Source organism: Hemiscyllium ocellatum, chromosome 18 (genome assembly GCF_020745735.1).
Source record: "Hemiscyllium ocellatum isolate sHemOce1 chromosome 18, sHemOce1.pat.X.cur, whole genome shotgun sequence".
NCBI lineage: Eukaryota > Metazoa > Chordata > Chondrichthyes > Orectolobiformes > Hemiscylliidae > Hemiscyllium > Hemiscyllium ocellatum.
In genome coordinates this window covers 46601758-46620742 of record NC_083418.1, presented here as the reverse complement: position 1 = coordinate 46620742, position 18985 = coordinate 46601758, and the positions used below count along the sequence as shown (strand labels likewise).

Genomic DNA, 18985 nt, shown 5'->3' with positions numbered 1-18985 from the left:
CCATACATGCTATAGTTAGATCACTGGGATCACAAACAACGAGCACTATCACAAAAGTTATTACTGATAAAATATTCATATTTTAAGTGGAAAAAATTTTGCAGCCATGTACAGATTGATTAACATGTATATAAACATTGTTTGTTAGCATATACATAGACAAGATCACCCAAAGTGTCTTCTAACCTAATATCCCTGATATAATTCCGAGCTCACCTCAGTCTCTCTGATATCTTAACTGTTGGACTCCTTCCAGTTTCTTGGATGTAATTACTCCTTGAAACTTGATACATCCCAGTCTCTCAGATATGTACAGTTCTATACAACACGGTCTCTTCCGTATAAATAAGGTTGCACTGTGAAGATTGTATTGCTTTTCTCCATGATGAGATAATTAGGTGAGAGATTGAGGGCTGGGGACTTGCCACTCTCCTGTCTCCATTTCAATTTAATTCATGAAAAAATATACATTAATAGCCTTCCTGCTCTGCTGCCAATTGAGACAGTTAAGCAGTAATTAATGCCCAATTAAGGGTCCAGTCATGGTAGTTGGGAAAGTTCAATGGGAGGGGAGCAAAACAAACAAACATGTAGGTGGTTTGTGGCCTCCCAGGAGCAGGCTGGGTTAGGCATGGTGTTAGAATGTGGAGTGGTGTGGGATGGTTGGTGTGAGGTGTGGAGGAGAGGTGAGTATGGGTGAGATTGTGTGGGGAAGGTAGTGTCAGATTGAGGGATGTGGAATTAGGAATAGATTGAGCTTCCTAAGAGCTATGCCCCTGCTCTTGCTGTCTATTTCATAGAATGGTAGAATCACAACAGTGCAGACTGAGGCCATTTGGCCCATTGAGTCTGCAGTGACCTTCCAAAGAACATCACACCCATACCTGACCTTATCCCATAGCCCCACAAGGAGAACATGTGTACTGCATATAGACTGTAACCCGAGGCTGGGATTGAACTTGGCCCCCTTGGCATTCTGAGGCAGCAATGCTAAGCACTGTGCTGTCCTCACCCATACCTTTCAATCCCCATACTGTGAAATCCTTTCTACTATCACTCAGCTCTGGCCTTGCTTGCTTATTGATCCCGATTCTGGGGGATGTTATTCCAGCAGTCACCATGATGATACTACTGAGTGAATGTGCTCACACCCAGTTAGAGATTGGCTGCTCCCCATTGGTGGAACATTGTGTTCCCAGGATCTTTAATCCCCAAAAAGCCTGACAGGGATCCATTAATTTCCTGTTTGGCTTGTTACCCAAAGGAGACAACACGAGTTTCCTGCTGACTCTCTTACCAATGGTCGAGACCATAAAATTCCTCTTTCTTTTTATAAATACTGTTGGGATTGCCCCACTATCTAGCTTTCTCTTGTCTCTCACACATAGTTAGTGCTAAAATTACTCGTCTGTTGAGTTGATACGATTAAACAGTGTTTAGTCTTTCTAACATTGTAAGCATTGGGCTTCCTATGGTCATTTTGATAGTGTTATTGTTAGAATTGTCTATCTCTCAACATAGTATTGGATATAATCTCTCTGGATAGGTGCTGCTGGGCAACTTAATAGTCAGACATCAGAGAGACAGAAGGTTTTGAAGATTATTGTAGAAATGTTTGATAGCACGTGGAATAATTCACTAGAAACATTAGTGGAAGCAAAATCATATTAGCTTGAAAAGGGAAGTAAGTAGAACTTTAAAAGAGTGAAAAACAGAGGAGCAGAGCGGAGAAAAATGGGAAGTCCATCTAGAGAGGACAAGTGGGAGAAGCCAAACCATTATACATATTCACATGGACAATGGGACCCTGATTATGAAAGGAATTTCTCCAGACAACACCGAGAAGCAACAATAACACAACTATAATTGGAGTAATTGATCAGCTGAAGAGCCATGGTCAGGTGACAAGCCAGCTAACCTTTTGTATGTTTCAGCATCTCTTTCCGCATACACTAACACAAGTATATGAAAACATGGACAAAACAAAATTGTTGTGTGGATCTTTCTCTCCAGATAGCTTACAAGTTTTGAACGCTGACAGCATTTTTGATTCTCCATGAGCTGTAACTTGAGATCTTAACAAAAGAAAGAGCTTGACTGAGCAACTACAATCTTCTTAAAAATGGATAATTAATCCATTTACATCTTTAAAACAGGGAGAAAGTGAGAACTGCAGATGCTGGAGATCAGAGTCGAACAGTGTGGTGCTGGTAAAGCACAGTCGGTCAGGTAGATCTGAGGAGAAGGAGAGTCAACATTCTGAGCATAAGCACTTCACCTGGAATGGAGGGGGTGGTGGTGGCCAAAGGGGGCTGTGAGATAAATGGAAGGGGGTGGGTGGGAAGAACATTGCTGACAATGCCTCCTCCCACTCCTGTAAAAACTCTATCTTTTATTCCCAGTTCTGCCGCCTCTGCCACATATACTCTCAGGAGGACCAATTCCACCATACAACATCCCAGGTGGCCTCCTTCTTCAAAGACCGCAATTTCCCCTAGCATGTGGTCGATGATTCCCTCCAGTAAATCTCCTCCATTTCTCGCATCACCACCCTTGAACCCCACCCCTTCACTCGCAACAAGGACAGAACCCCCACTGGTCCTCACCTTCCACCTCACCAAATTCCAGATACATCATATCATCCTCCACCATTTCCATCACCTACAAACAGACCCCACCACCCCCCAGGGATATACTTCCCTCCCCACCCCTATCTGGATTTCATAGACACCATTCCCTCTGCGACTCCCTCGTTAGGTCCACGCCCCCATCCAGCCCACTCTCCACTCCCGGCACCTTCCCCTGCCACCAGAAGAGGTGTAAAACCTGCGCCCACACTACCCTCTTCACCTCTGTCCAAGGGCCTAAAAGATCCTTCCACATCTGACAGAGATTTACTTGTACATTCACACATGCCATCTGCTGTGTCTGTTGCTCTCAATGTCGTCTCCTCGACATTGGGGAGACAGGACGGCCATTTGTGAAACATTTCAGGGAACATCTCTGGGACAAATGCGTTAAACAACCTCACCACCCAGTGCCGAACACTTTAACTTCCTCTCCCACTCCACCAAGGGTATGCAAGTCCTGGGCACCCTCCACTGCCAAACTCTAGCCACCCAGAGCCTGAAGGAAGAATGCCTCATCTTCCATATTGGGACCCTCCAACCACACAGGATCAATGTGGATTTAATCAGTTTCCTCATTTCCCCTTCCCCCACCTTATCCTAGATCCAACCTTCCAACTCAGCTCCGCCCTCTTGAACTGTCTTACCAGTCCATCTTCCTTCCCACCTATCACCTTCACCCCCACCTTCACCTACCTATCGCCTTCCCAGTTACATTCCCCCAAACCTACCCACTCCCTTTTATCTCTCAGCCCCCTTGGGCCACCCCAGCCCCATTCTTGATGAAGAGCTTATGCTCGAAACATTGACACTCATGCTTCTCGGTTGCTGCCTGACCTGCTGTGCTTTTCCAGCACCACACTCTTCGACATCTTTAAATCACCTTGGTGCTGAACTGAGGAGAACCACCAAGTTGAACCAAAGCCAGCAATATCACAAAAGTGCACAATCCATCTATTTTACTGAACTTAATCTATTCTCCTTCTCTAGAATCTATTTTGCACTCGTTCAATTTCAAGTGTCTATGAGGAAAAAGTCAAAGTGTTTTTGTTATTTTCTGAGACAGGATTAATTACAGTAAAACTTTTTTTTTCTCTTAAAAATGTCTGTTTGGGAGTTTTTATAATCAAATATAAGCAGTTGAACACTGACTGAATTGGTAAGCATAACCTTTTTAAACAAAACATCTGCTGAGGTCAAACAGATTGAGAAAGAGGAAAGCACTCACTCTTCCTCACGAGATCATACCAAAGTTAACATGGAGACTCTGGGTCAAATTAGAATTGGTTTTTAAGTAAATATTTCCAAATATATTGGATTGTAACTTTACTGCAAGGGAGTTCCTGCAATTTTTAATTTTGTGATCCAGTCTCAGTCATTTTATTATCAAGAATAACTATGCTAAAATAAAGCTTGATATTTAAGCATGTACTTGCTTGCCAAGTCTTTGGCTACATTAACTTCTGCCTAGCACATCAGTTTCAGCTAATTGTTGATAGAAACATATACTGGTTGCCAGAAAATATAAATCCTTTGAGTTAGTACTGCTGCCAAATAACTAATATCCCCATGCCCCAAATCTTCAACCTCCAAGATCTTGCAGAGTTCTTTTATAGGCACATTTTCAGCAAACTTTCAAATTAGTTTCATTGTTACGGACAGAAATCCTTCAAATAGTATACAGATTGGAATCGTTCACTGCGACATATGAAGTGAAGGAATAACTAATTCATATTCCCTCACTGAAAGAACCAGATAAGAGACAGCATGTAATTTTTTCAGTAGGGATAGGGGGAAAGCATTCTATGTGAACTTGTTCTTTATTTTCCAAGGGTGTATTTAAAAAAAACATTTAGTTGTTGTTCATTTGAAATGCAGTCAATTCTCAACATGGAAATGTGTTATTACTGCATGTTATGGACCAGGCCAGACCCCCTAAAAACATTTCAAGACCCTACCTTTCCTAGTTGTTTTAAGCAGGTCTATAGTGGACATTCCAGGAGTGATTCAGCTAGCCCAAACACTTAGCTTTGAACAAAACAAGCAATTTATTTACCGACTACTGAATGAGGCATGAACAAAAGAGAACCAAATTGAGAATAACCTAACCTATCTGAAAACCCAATCGACATGAAAACACAAGTAAGTATTTCCAGACGAATCAGAACTTCTGCCTTTATGATCTCTGTCATAAAAAACTTCCCTCCCATTTATCTCTCAGCTCCCTTGAGTCACTTCCCCCAATGGAGAAAGTGAGGTCTGCAGATGCTGGAGATCAGAGCTGAAAATGTGTTGCTGGAAAAGCACAGCAGGTCAGGCAGCATCCAAGGAACAGGAAATTCGATGTTTCGGGCATAAGCCCTTCATCCTGATAAAGGGCTTATGCCCGAAATGTCGAATTTCCTGTTCCTTGGATGCTGCCTGACCTGCTGCGCTTTTCCAGCAACACATTTTCAGCTCACTTCACCCAGTCCTGATTAAGAATAATCTTTTTTAAAGGAGCAGCAACATCACATGTTGATAGGATCCTAGACCGGGAAACAGTGCAGAAAGAAACATTTCTGAAAAGGATCTGTGTAATCTTCAGAATATTTGAAAATAAGTTCCCGAAGAGTTATAAACCTACTAATTGTAGTTTTCTTGGATTAAAAAGAAATCCCTAACCAGATGACATTGTGACTTAACTTGGAGACAATATCAATATGATGGAAGTTAGATACAAAACCATGTGGGCTAGGAAACTTAAAGGACAGGCAAACATTGAGGAGCTGGAGGCAGAGAGAAAGTGGGGACACAGCCTCAGAGGAAAACAAGCAAATCACTCTCAGAAAGAGGACCACTTTTTTCCTTTAACTGCAAACAAGTCCACACCAACTTGGGTGGTATGGTGGCACAGTGGTTAGCACTGCTGCCTCACAGCGGCAGAGACCTGGGTTCAATTCCCGCTTCAGGTAACAGTTTGTGTGGAGTTTGCACATTGTCTGTGTGGGTTTCCTCCCACAGTCCAAAGATGTGTCAGTTAGGTGATTTGGCCATGCTAAATTGCCCACATTATTAGGTGTAGGGGAATGGGTCTGGGTAGGTTGCTCTTTGGAGGGTCAGTGTGGACTTGTTGGGCCAAAGGGCCTGTTTCCACACTGTAAGTAATCTAAAAAAAAGGAGCTGTAGATGGTAATTATGTAACTTCTAAAAAGTAAAGTTTTGAGGACAATGGGTTAATTTTTAACTTCGCCTCCTGGGTGAAGACCTGGCAGAGTAAATCATCCACCCAATAATGGAAGTTGAAAATTATCGCAGTATCTTTTCCTGAAAAGTCTTGTTTACTCCAGTCTCAGCAAAATTGCCTGAAACTTGGAAAGCAGTGTGAATAGCTCAGAGACACCAAAATAGTTGGGTGTTTCTCAGAAACAATAAAACTATTAGAGTGTTATTAGTTGGCCCATTGAACATTTTCTCTCAAAGGGCCATTAGTAAATGGAATTATCTTCCCCAGAAGGTAGTGGAGACTGAGTCATTGAATTTATTCAAGGCTGAGTTATATAGACTTCTGATAGTGAAGGAAACTTATGAATATGGACTCAGAGTTGACAACCAGATCAGTTATGTTCTTTTTGAATAAAGGAGCATTTAACGGGACAAATCAACTGCTACTCTTCCCATATTCCTCAAAGGAAAGCAGTAAAACTGTTATTGGGACTGCTGTAGTCTGACAGAGAGAGAGCTTAGAGTAACACATGAGCTAGGAATGAGGTAACTAGAAATGTTGAAGGATTTATGTTTTACCTGAGCACCTCTCAGTGGGTGAACAAATCATCCACCTGCCAATGGAAATTGAAAATTATCCCAGCAAATTTTCCTGAATAATTTTGTTTACCTCAGGGCCCAAAATCTTCCTTATGTGTGAAGGATAGTGACATTGGACATCCACACTCTCTTAATAGGGAATGATTTGATTGAATATAATGCAGCCAGGGAATGTTCATTCCAAGCATATAAATGCAAAGTCAGTTTCTGGTCATCATAGATTAAATTTTAGTTCACTGGGAAATAAAGTAAGGAAACAAAATTTTCCACATATTTCAAATAAGTTTTGTTGATGTCTTAGTGCAGAAATGTTCAGTGTGATTATGATAGAATGAGATTTGACTGGAGGCACATCCTTTGAGAATGTTCAACAGTATGAAACATTGCAGCACTTTCATTGATGTTTCCTTGTAAAATTTATAATAGCATTTGCTTTATGTTTTATGAATGAAAGCATTAAAATGTAGCACTTTCTGAAGCAGTTGTGATTAAATCCAGGATTTTAAGTGTCTTTCAGACTTTTCCAGATCACTTTCAGACAAAACTTTCTTCCATATTCGAGCAGAGCAAGAAAGAGTCTACAAGCCGAGGTTTAATTAGCTGCTGGTAGTCAGATTCCTCAAAGCTTTGTGGACAGGAAGCTGCCAGTCTCCGCAATGCTGCCTAGAATAGACAGAGCCATAGATCAGAAAACATCATATTGATATAACAACAGAATTAGTTAAAAGCTAATGCTTGGCCAGAACCTGTAAAACAAAGTGACAGTGCATAACGTAACACTTCTTATAATAAATTTATTTGCTGTGAAGAGGCATTTGTTTGTTAATTCAGCTGTTATACATTAAATATATTATCTTAACCTATTTATTGAGATGTCTTTTTAATACTTTTACCATGTAATTTATCACCACTTCTATTTTCACATTGCTAGCCTATGCTTTATTTCTTTTGCATGTATTTTTCTTCCTGGCTATTGGTTCTAATGGCCTTTAAAGATCCTATGATTAACAGGAGAAAGGAAATTTCTAGGCGTATCTATGTCAATATTCCTCCCCCAATCTTTTCATGCATTCAAATAAAACAAAGAACTGCAGATACTGGCGATCTGAAACAAAACAGAAATAGCTTGAGAAACTCAGCAGTTCCGGCAGCATCTGTGGAGAGAAAGCAGAGTTAACATTTCAAGTCCAGTAACTCTTCTTCAGAGCTGGAAACATTAACTTTGTTTTCTCCCCACAAATGCTACCAGACGTACTGAAATTCTCCAGAAACTTCTCTTTTTCCTTTCATTCATTTGCTGATTTTAGAATTATATGACATAACCTGTTTGCTGCTTGAAAAGTTGGTTTGAAGTCTTATGGTTGGGAAAGGCACTACATCAAAATGCAAGTTTTTTTAATCTTAAGCAAGTTTATATTTTTTGAGAGGCATCGACTCAGTTCTAAGCTTGCCGGTAACTTTAATGTTCATCATCCACGTAGCTACTTACAGGTTATTCCTCATAATGAGTGCTGAGAAGCTTTCTGCCACATGCGTTTTCCGACATACAGCACTGTTCAAAAATTGGAGCCCTGAGTCATTTTTTCCCATTGAACAGAGGAAATAAACCTTTCATGCTACACAACATTTATCACTTAAGCTTAGTATCTATCTGAATTCCTGATGCATCCTATAACTGCTACATATATGGCATTAAATATCTAGCACTTCCAGTCTGAAAAATTAAGTACTATTTTTGAGATAACAGTTCATCAATCATTTCAAATCAACTCTCAAACTGGGAACCTCCATGCAAATGCTGCTAAGAGGACGATTTCATACCTTGCATCTCCAGGCAGTAGAGTCTGTTCTGGCACATATTCTGTCCACCTTCAGTAGTTTTGCTTTTGGTATCAATCCATTTCAATTTATAATGTTTTATGATGATCATTTGAATTTTATGACTGATTTTTACTGTAGAAATGTAGGATATTACAATGTAGAAGGAAGCTATTATATTTGTGTTAGTTATTGACTATAGCAAACCAAAATAAACCCTACTGCTCCATGCTGTCCATATACACACCACACTCTGCGTCAAAATGTCGTCCCTTAATTCCCTTTTACATCTTTCCCCTCTAGTTCTGGACTCCCCCACCCCAGGCCATATCTATTTACCTCATCCGTGCCCCTCATGATTTTGTAAACATCTATAAGGTCACCCCTCAGCCTCCAACACTCCAGGGAAAACAGCCCCAACTTATTCAGCCTCTCCTTATAGGTCAAACCTTCCAAACCTGGCAACATCCCTGTAAATATTTTCTGAACCCTTTCATGTTTCACAACATCTTTCTGATAGGAGGAAGACCAGAACTGCTCACAATATTCCAAAAATGTCCAAAAGAATGTCCTGTACAGCTGCAACAGCCTGGAAATCTCTGCCAGGTGTGGAAGGATCCTTTGGGGCCTTGGCTGGAGGTGAGGGTGGAGGTGTGGGCATAGGTTTTACACCTTGTGTGGTGTCAAGGGAAGCTGCCAGGTGTGGAAGATGGGTTGGTGGGGGGGCATGGACCTAATGATAGAGTCTGGAGGAAATGGTCACTGCAGAATGTGGATAGGCGTGTGGAGGGAAATATGTCTCTAGTGTTAGAGTCTAACTGTAGATGGAGGAAATGGCGGAGGATGACGCAATGTATCTGATGAGGTGGAAGGTGAGGACCGGGGGACTCTGTCCTTGTTGCGGTTGGAGGGTTCGGGTTCAAGGGTGGAGGTACGGGAAGTGGAGGAGATGGGCTGGAGAGCATTGTTGACCACATGAGGGGGGAAATTGCAGTCCTTAACTTGGAGGTCATGTGGGATGCCCAGGAGTGGAATTGCTCTCCTAGGAGAGGATACTGTGGAGGCAGAGGAATTGAGAGTAAAGGATAGTATTTTTATTGGGGGGGGGGGATGGTGGGGTGGGGTGGTGTGGAAGGAGGAGGTGTGGTCCAGATAGCTGTGGGAGTTGGTGGGTTTGGAATAGATGCCTGTGTTGAGTTGGTCACTGGAAACTGAGAAGGAGAGCTCCAGGAAGGGGAGGGAGGCATACACGATGGTCCAGGTGACCTTAGGTCAGGGTGGAAGAAGTTGGTGGGGTTAGTGAATTGTTCATCTTCCTTGTGGGAGCATGAGGTGGCACTGATACAGTCATCAATGTAGTGGAGGAAGAGGTAGGGGATGGTGCCAGTATAACTGCAGAAGATGAACTGTTCCAAATATCCAGCAAAGAGGCAGGCTTGGCTGGGCCCATGTGGGTGCCCATAACTATCCATTTGGTCTGAAGGAGAAGTTGTTGAGGGTGAGGACCAGTTCAGCCAATTGAATGAGTGTGTCAGTATGCAAGGAAGAAATGGAGGGCTTGGAGGACTTCGCCATGGCAGATGGAAGTGTACAGGGACTGGATGCCCATGGTGAAAATGAGGTGTTGGGGGGCAGGGAAATGAAAGTCATGGAGGGAGTGGAGGGTGTGGAAGGTGTGGAAGGTGTCCTGAATGTGTGTGGGGAGATCCTGGACCAAGGAGGACAGGATGAAATCGAGATATGAGGAGATAACTGCAGTGGGGCTGGAGTAGGCAGAGATGATGGGTCAACGGGGCAGTCACGTTTGTGGATTTTGAGTATGAGGTAGAATTGGGCAGTGTGGGGTTCCGGGACTATGAGATTAGAGGTTGTGGATGGGAGCTTCTCTGAGATGAAGAGGTTGTGGATGGTCTGGGAGATGATGGAGAATGAATAAAGGCCTATCCTATTTAGCTATTCTTGATGAGTCAACCACTGAATCCTAGGACTGAGCCCAGTGAATCTATTTGAATTGCCTTCAATGCCAATATATTATTTCTTAAATACAGAGGCTGAATCTGTACACAGCACTCCATGTGCAGCCCCATCAACCTGCTGAATGCTGAAACAAGACTTCCCTATTTTTAAACTCCAATCCCCTAGTAATAAATCCATTTGATTTCATAATTACTGATTGCACATCCATGCTGACCTTTTGCATTCATGCACAGGAATATCCCACATCTCTCTGTGTTATACTTTTGTGGCGTTTCTCTCCATTTAACCAATAATCTGCTTTATAATTCTTCCGATTAAAGCACATGACTTCATACTTACTGTATTAAACTCCATCTGCTGTACCCACTGTCTTCATTCTTTATGAATCTGCTAACCCACCAAAGCAATGTTTTAGAAACTGCTTTGTCAGACCTCCATCTTGGCAACATCTCAGGGCACACTCCATGATCAGTGCCGACACAAACTCCACCTTCACTGACATTGGCACCTGAGACCTACCAAGCCTAATCACATCATCATGACATATCCCTGATCGACATACCATATGCTTCTGCACTGTAAATGTTGTATGTTGGAGCACATTGGCAACTTCCATTGTAATGCTGCTATGAGAACACTTTACAGACAGGCACAGGCATCCAGCTCAGAGATTGGATCAAGCTGCTCATTTGCTTTCTTAGGTTTGCACAGTCAGTTTGCACTAACTGAATGCTCATTGAATCCCTACCTTCAGTTTTTGCATTTTTTTACCCTCAGCCAGATCTTAAATTCACGCTGTACTTGTGTTTTGCCCTGCTGTTCAGTTCAGACTCAAAGCAAAGCAGCTTGAATTGTTGCCAGTAGTCAAGGATAGGCCAGCAGTGACAATCTCACACCTGCACTATGGGCCAGCAGCCTAGGCAGTAATCCCACTGCTTGCCCATCAATCAAATGGCCATCTCTCATGATCGAAGAGGACTAGCTCTTACTAAAGTCAACCAGGACTGCATTAAAGTAAAAACAAGGACCGCAGACGCTGTAAACCAGAGTCTAGATCAAAGTGGTGCTGGAAAAGCGCAGCAGGTCAGGCAGCATCCGAGGAGCAGGAAAATAGACGTTTCAGGCAAAAGCCCTTCATCAGGAATAGAGACAGGGCGCCTGCAGAGTAGAGAGATAAATGAGAGGGGGTGTGGGGGTGGGGAGAAAGTAGCATAGAGTACAATAGGTGAATGGGGGTGGGGATGGAGGTCAAAAAGGAGGGTGGGGGAAGGTAGCAAAGAGTACAATGGGTAAATGGGGGTGGGAATGAAGAGGTCAGAGAGGAGGGCAGAGTGGATAGGCGGAAAGGAAGATAGGCAGGTAGGACAGGTCATGAGGGCGGTGCTGAGCTGGAAGGCTGGAGCAGGGGTGAGGTGGGGGAAGGGGAAATGAGGAAACTGGTGAAATCCACATTGATGCCATGGGGTTGAAGTGTTCCGAGGCAGATGATGAGACATTCTTCCTCCAGTGACGGATGGTGAGGGAGCGGTGGTGGAGGAGGCCCAGGACCTGCATGTCCTCAACAGAGTGGGAGGGGGAGTTGAAATGTTGGGCCACAAGGCGGTGTGGTTGATTGGTGCGGGTGTCCCGGAGATGTTCCCCAAAGTGCTCTGTGAGGAGGCGTCCAGTCTCCCCAATGTAGAGGAGACCGCATCGGGAGCAACGGGTACAATACATGATATTGGTGGATGTGCAAGTGAAACCTTGATGGATGTGGAAGTAAAAAATGAGGTCTGCAGATGCTGGAGATCACAGCTGCAAATGTGTTGCTGGTCAAAGCACAGCAGGTTAGGCAGCATCTCAGGAATAGAGAATTCAAGAGATGCTGCCTAACCTGGATGTGGAAGGCTCCTTTAGGGCCTTGGATAGAGGTGAGGGAGGAGGTGTGGGCGCAGCTTTTGCAATTTCTGTGGTGGCAGGGAAGGGTGCCAGGAAGGGAGGGTGGGTTGTTGGGGGCTTGAACCTGACCAGGTGGTCACGGAGGGAACGGTCTTTGTGAAAAGCAGAAATGGGCGGGGAGGGAAATATATCCCTGGTGGTAGGGTCCGTTTGGAGGTGGCAGAAATGTTGTCGGATGATGTGGTTTATGCGAAGGTTGGGGGGGGGGGGGTCTGTCCTTGTTACGGTTGGAAGGGTGGGGTTTGGGGGTAGAGGGGCAGGATGTGAATGAGATGTGATGGAGGACATCTTTAACCACGTGGGAAGGGAAATTGCGGTCTCTAAAGGAGGAGGCCATCTGGTGTGTTCTGTGGCGGAACCGGTCCTCCTGGGGGCAGATACGGCAGAGGCGGAGGAATTGGGAATACGGGATGGCATTTTTGCAGGAGGTAGAGTGGGAAGAGGTATAATCCAGGTAGCTGTGGGAGTCAGTGGGTTTGTAAAAGATGTCAGTGGCAAGTCGGTCATCATTAATGGAGATGGAGAGGTCTAGGAAAGGGAGGGAGGTGTCAGAGATGGTCCAGGTAAATTTAAGATCGGGGTGGAATGTGTTGGTGAAGTTGATGAATTGCTGAACCTCCTCGCGGGAGCATGAGGTGGCGCCAATGCAGTCATTAATGTAGCGGAGGAAGAGGTGGGGAGTGGTGCTGGTGTAACAATGGAAGATGGACTGTTCTACGTAGCCAAAAAAAGAGACAGGCATAGCTGGGCCCCACACAGGTGCCCATGGCTACCCCTTTGGTCTGGAGGAAGTGGGAGGATTCGAAGTAGAAATTGTTAAGGGTGAGGACAAATTCAGCCAAAACGAATGAGAGTGTCGGTGAAAGGGTACTGTTGGGGACGTCGGGAGAGGAAGAAATGGAGGGCTTGGAGGCCCTGGTCATAGCGAATGGAGTTGTCGAGAGATTGGATATCCATGGTGAAGACTGCATTAAGTCAGGGGATCCCAGTACGATAAGTTAAGGTCCGTGTCCACTCAGTCCAGGGCTGAGGCACAGTCATGTATTTGAGGCAGTCAGAGTCAGAGGTTTAAATCACAGGTCCAGGGAGTGGGCCTGAAATAACTGCACAGAGGCTGGTATTGTATCACCAAGTCACTCCATTATTTACTTGTGCACAGTGCACTGGCTGTGGTCAGCCAGCTCAGAGTCAATGCCCTGAATGGAGGAGATACTAAATCTCCTGTTGAAAATGGTCGGCCAGGGCCTGTTAATTGGCATGGTTAATATCAATTAAGCATCTCAGAGTCAATGAGGTCCATCTGGTTCCAATCGCTACATCTTTTCTCCAAACCCCATCCTTTTCCAGCGAGGTTCCTGTTCGATGATAGGACCACCCTACACACAACAACAGGAATAGCTCCAGCAGAGTTGTTGATGGGGAGAAGACTCCAGATCAGATTAAACTTGATACTTTCAGATGTGGGGGGAGCTGAAACAGCAGCAGGAACAATAATGACAGCCACTTGCCTCCTCTAAGTAGAGGACAATTTAATTGGGGGGGGGGGCGCAGTTTGGTGCCAGAACCCAGTTTTGCCTACTCTGTAACCCAAGCTGATCACTTGGGATGCCTGGATCATACATTTTTCCCATCTAAGATGTACACCCACCTGGGAGAAATGTTTAAGTACTGTCCAAATTCTCCAAAGTGCTCTTTATTGGTCTTCCCTGTTATTATACGTAATCCAGATAAACGGCAACCTGGGGTAACCCTTGTAAAATGTTCTCCGTGGTCTGTCGGAGAAGGTTGCAGGCTGGTTTGTTCAATATCTCATTTCAGTTGCATGACACTGTAACCATGATCTATAAATTCTGGGTCTTATGCTCTACAACTACCCGAGGAAGGAGCAGCGGTCAGAAAGCTAGCGCTTCCAAATAAGCCTGTTGGACTATAATCTGATGTTGTGCAAATTTTACCTTCATTTATTTCTGCACAGTACACTGGCTGTGGCCAGCAGCCTGGAGTCAGTACCTGAACTGAGGAGATTCTAAATCCTCTGTTAATATTGGTCACCCAGGGCCTGCTGATTGGCCCAGGTTAACGACACAAATCAAGGACCTCATAGTCAATGATGTCAACCTGGTTCCAGTCACTACAGGGCCACATTCAAGTCCAGTGCATGCTGGTCAGAGGATTGTCAGTCAGGAATCTGCACGATCAGTAGTCAGCTGTCCAGGCAGTTGAGGTAAGGGAGGAGATTGCTGGGGCCTTGACAAAGATCTTTGTATCCTCTTTAGCCACAGGCAAAGTACCAGAAGACTGGTGAATAACCAATGTTGTTCCTCTGTTTAAGGACAAAAGGGATAATGCAGGAAATTATAGACCCATTGAGCCATCACTGGTTGGGAAATTATTGGAGAAGATTCTTATGAAGAGGATTTCTGTGCATTTGGAAAAGAATAGACTTAATTAGATTTAATTTATTATTTTCACAAATACCGAGGTACGGTGAAAGGTTTTGCTTCATGTGCAGAAAAGGCAGATCATATCATTCAAAGGTAAGAGAACAAAGTAAAAAATAAAATGTTTTGGCTGTAGAGAAGGTGCAAAGAGAGCAACATTAAATTAAAAATGCTGCATCAACATTATTGATACAGACAGGAGCATTCCCTTCACCACGCTTCCTTAGGTCAATGACCAGCTCCTTCATTCTGCTTACGTTGATGGAGAGATTATTGTCTTTACACCATGTTGTTTAGCATTTAACCTCTTTCCTGTACTCTGTCTTGTCATTGCTTGAGATCTGCCTGCAGCAGTAGTGTTGTCGGCAAATTTGTAAAAGGAGTTGGGGCAGAATTTGGTCACATAATCCTCAGTGTATAAGGAGTATAGTGGGGGCTGAGTACACAGCCTTGCAGGGCACTGGTGTCCAAGATTATGTCAGAGGGGGTGTTGTCACTTATTCTTACTGATTGCGATCTATGGCAGCCAAGGATCCAGTTACAGAGGAAGGAGCCAAGACCGAGCTCTAGGAGTTTTGTGATGAGTTTGTTTGGAATTATGGTGTTGAAGGTGGAATGGTAGCCAATAAGTAGGAGTCTTGTTATCTAGATGTTCCAGGGATGCGTATAGGGACAGTGAGATAGCTTCTATTGTGGATCTGTTGTACCAGTAGGTGAATTGCAAAGGATCAAGGCAAATTGGTAGGCTGGATTGAAAGGAATCATGACTAACCTCTCAAAGTACTTCATTATTATGGAAGTCAGAGCCACTGTGTGGTAGTCATTGAGGTACACTGCATGATTTTTCTTTGACACCGGGTTGATGGTGGTCTTCCTGAAGCAGATGGGGAATTCAGATCATAGTAAGGAGAGGTTAAAGATGTCTGTGAATACTCTTGCCAGCTGGACCATGCAGGATCTTGTGCACAACCAGGGACTCCATTTGAGTTGGTCACTTTCTGTGGGTTCACAATCAAGAAGGCCACTCTAGTGTCTGTGGCAGTGACCATGAATATAGGTGCATTTGAGGTTAATGGGATAGGTGATATTGTCTCATTGGTCTTCCATTCAAAGACAGCATAGAATGCATTAGGCTTGTCAGACATAGGTGTACTGTTACCCATGGTTCAATTTTCGTTTTGTAACCCATTATGTCATGTAAACCTTGCCGCAAACGAAGGATGCCCGTGTGGTTAGTCTGGGTTTCAAGTTTAGTTTGTTATTGATTCTGGGCATCTCTAATGGCCTTGTGAAAATAGTACCTGAATTTCCTGTGTAGGTCAGGATCACCTTACTTGTACGCCTCAGACCTGGACTTCAATAAGGAATGTATCTTCCAGTTCATCTATGGTTTCCGGTTGGGAACATTCAGAATAACTTCTTCGGCACATTGTCTTCTACACATTTACTAATGAAGTCTGTAGCAGTAGTTGCATACTAGTCTAAATTGGCTGCTGAGTTCTTGAATATGGCCCAGTCCACTGACTATTCCATTGCCTCTGGCCAACACTACACCACTTTCTGTATTGGATTCTCAAGCTTCAATGTCTGTTTGTAAGCTGGGAGGAGGAGCACAATGATTATTTATTAGGGATAGGGTGAATGGCGTTATGCTAGGTGGGTCTTGTCGCACAAACTTGATTGAGTTTTTTAAAGATGTGATGAAGATAATTGAAGAGGGTAGGGCAGTGGATGTTACCTACATGAACTTTACTAAAGCACTTGACAAGGTCTCTCATAGTGGGGTGGTTCAGAAGATTAAGTCATATCGGATCCATGGTAAGTTGGCAAATTAGATACAAAATTGATTTGGTCATAGGAGACAGAGGGTATTGGAGGCTATGGAGGGGTGTTTTTCTGACTGAGGTCTGTGACCCGATGTCTTCTGCAAGGTTCAATGCTGGGACCTCTGTCATTTGTAAAATATGTAAATGGTTTGGATGAAAATGTAGGTCGTCTTATTAGTAAGCTTGGAGATGACATGAAAATTGGTGGAACTGTGGATAGTTAGGAAGTTTATCAAAGCACAAAGCAAGATATAGATCAGTTGGAAATTTGGGCAGAGAAATGGAAAATGGAATTTAAAACAGACAAGCGAGATGATGTATTTTGGGAAGTCAAATTCCAGCAATGTATACAGTTACTTGCAGGACTCTTACGAGAGGGTGCAGAAAAGATTTACCAGGACGTTGCCTGGATTGGAGTGTATTAGCCATAAGGAGAGGTTGAACAAACTTGGATTGTTTTCACTTGAGTGTCAGAGACTGAGGGCAATTAGATGGAAGTATATAAAATTAAGAGGCAGGGAGAGTGTGGTTAGTCAGAGTCTGTTTCCCTGGGTTGAAATGTAGGGGGTTGATAGTCAGAGTCTGTTTCCTCAGATTGAAGTACTAAGAGACATAGGTTTAGGTGAGAGGCAAAATAGGGAGCTATGCAAGATAAGATTTTTTACACAGTTTTTTTTCTACAGGCTTGACTACAGAGGGCAGTCAAATACACAATTAAACAATTTAACACCAAATAATTGAATATTATACTTTGCATAATTCTCTTCCCACTGATTTGGTTTGCTTGATTCTCTTCCAGAATTCTTGCTGACCACTGAAATAGTTTCCTTGTCCCACAACTAATGGCTGTTGTAGTTTCCTTGCTGCTTGCTCTTTGGTTTAATCATCCAAATGGACAGGTTCAAGTACTTCCAGTGACTTGGAAAATTCATAAATGGCAGCCTGCAGTTTGCTGTTTGATATTATGTTTCTTGTCAAATTATTGAAGAGATATAAAACAGTAAGTTAAGTATAAAGAAAAGACATTGCATTAGTGCAGATATCAATCCTATTTTATGCATGTGGATCCCTTCAAACCTGAAGTGGAAGAGAATGGATGGGGATAACTGCCTCTCTGGTTTGTGTCAATGGAATGTTGTCATTATGTTGTAGTAAACGAACACATAAATTCAATTCTTAAATGCTTTCGGATTTCTCCTTCCCTCAGCGATGAAATTATTGGTGAAACTATTCTGTTCACTTTCTTAATTGTGTTGTCTGGAGATTTATTCTTGTTTGTTGTGATTTTCTTTATTATAGTTGGGGTTTCTTTAAGTTTAACATTTTGTTTGACCTTGACCCTATCTAGTCATCTTAATACCTAATGGCAGAATTTAATTCTGAGTGACCATTTGTCAGTTCTGTCAGCTATAAGCAGTGTTTTATCAAGCAATTTAACTACCTGATAACATTGTGGCACTTGCTCCCATGTCCAACCTGACATTTCTGAGAAGCCCATTGATAGAAATGCCTGCATGCCAAAATGTTTAGTCTGGATCTCTGATTTTCCCTAGTCTTTATCTTCTACCAGAGACATTTCTAGATAGCAGTTCAAGCTAGATAGCAGGATGAGGATGACTTTGGATTTGAGAAGGAGCAGGAAGGAGGAACATACTAGAATTTGAATATTCCTGTAATCGTATTTCAGTCTGTTCCAGTCATGCACGCAGTACAGAATGTTTTCTCATTCTGAGGGGTCAGGTGATGCTGCATGTCTGTGCCCTACAAAGTTTGCTCTTTTTCCTCCTAATATGGGCCATCTTGTACTCCAGAAGAAAATGAAGATGTAAGTTATTATTCTTACATGATTTATCCGTCATAGATGAATAGTTGGTCTTATGTGGAAGCAGGGAGTGAGCTTGGCAGCATGGGAAGATGTGTGAAAGTGAGGTGGAATACTGAATTTTAGGCATGGGTGCTCAGGACTGCTTCTGGATGAGTGCTTGGGTTGCATGCAGAAAGCAGGATATTTCCTTTTAAAATGCATTCAGCATCTTGGCCATCCACATGACGTAATAAAACTTCTTTGAGCATGAGAAATAGATTCCCAGACTCTCACCCTGAGAACATTTCTCAATGCCCAATTGTTCCTGTTTTTTTCACTAGGTTGCTGTGAGTACCTCTTAATCACTAGCATAAACATTAGTTTCCTCCTCCTGTTGATCTAGTCCACTAATACTCCAGCACTGCATTTAAAAACAAGGGAACTTTTGTCTTGATTGTTGCACTGTTTTGAGGATTTCTCCTTGCAATCAATTTCTGCATAGACAGTCTGCATTTGTTTCTTTACACTGATTTCAGTTCCTCCCTTAAGTGGGACAGGTTGACTTTAAGGGTATAAGCTTGTTGAAACTCATTCTAACCCTACTCCAGTGCCGAGCTTTGAACTATCTCGCCACATGACTCATGTTCAGCTTGACATTACAATCATTCAAACGAGGAGGCAGAATAAAACTGATCTGCTGTCTCAACAGGACTGGACATGGGCTAATCACAAATCATGACCCCTGCATCT

General features: G+C 43.2%; 1 protein-coding gene across 1 annotated transcript in view; it reads right to left on the bottom strand.

The window, feature by feature from the left end:
* Positions 1-6965: 6965 nt before the first annotated feature.
* Positions 6966-18985, bottom strand: part of LOC132824211 (protein inscuteable homolog) — a 287434-nt gene continuing 275414 nt past the window's right edge. Inside the window, exon 12 of the mRNA XM_060838515.1 lies at positions 6966-7094. Within this exon, the coding sequence (XP_060694498.1) occupies positions 6966-7094 (129 nt within the window). The remainder of the gene's footprint in view (positions 7095-18985) is intronic.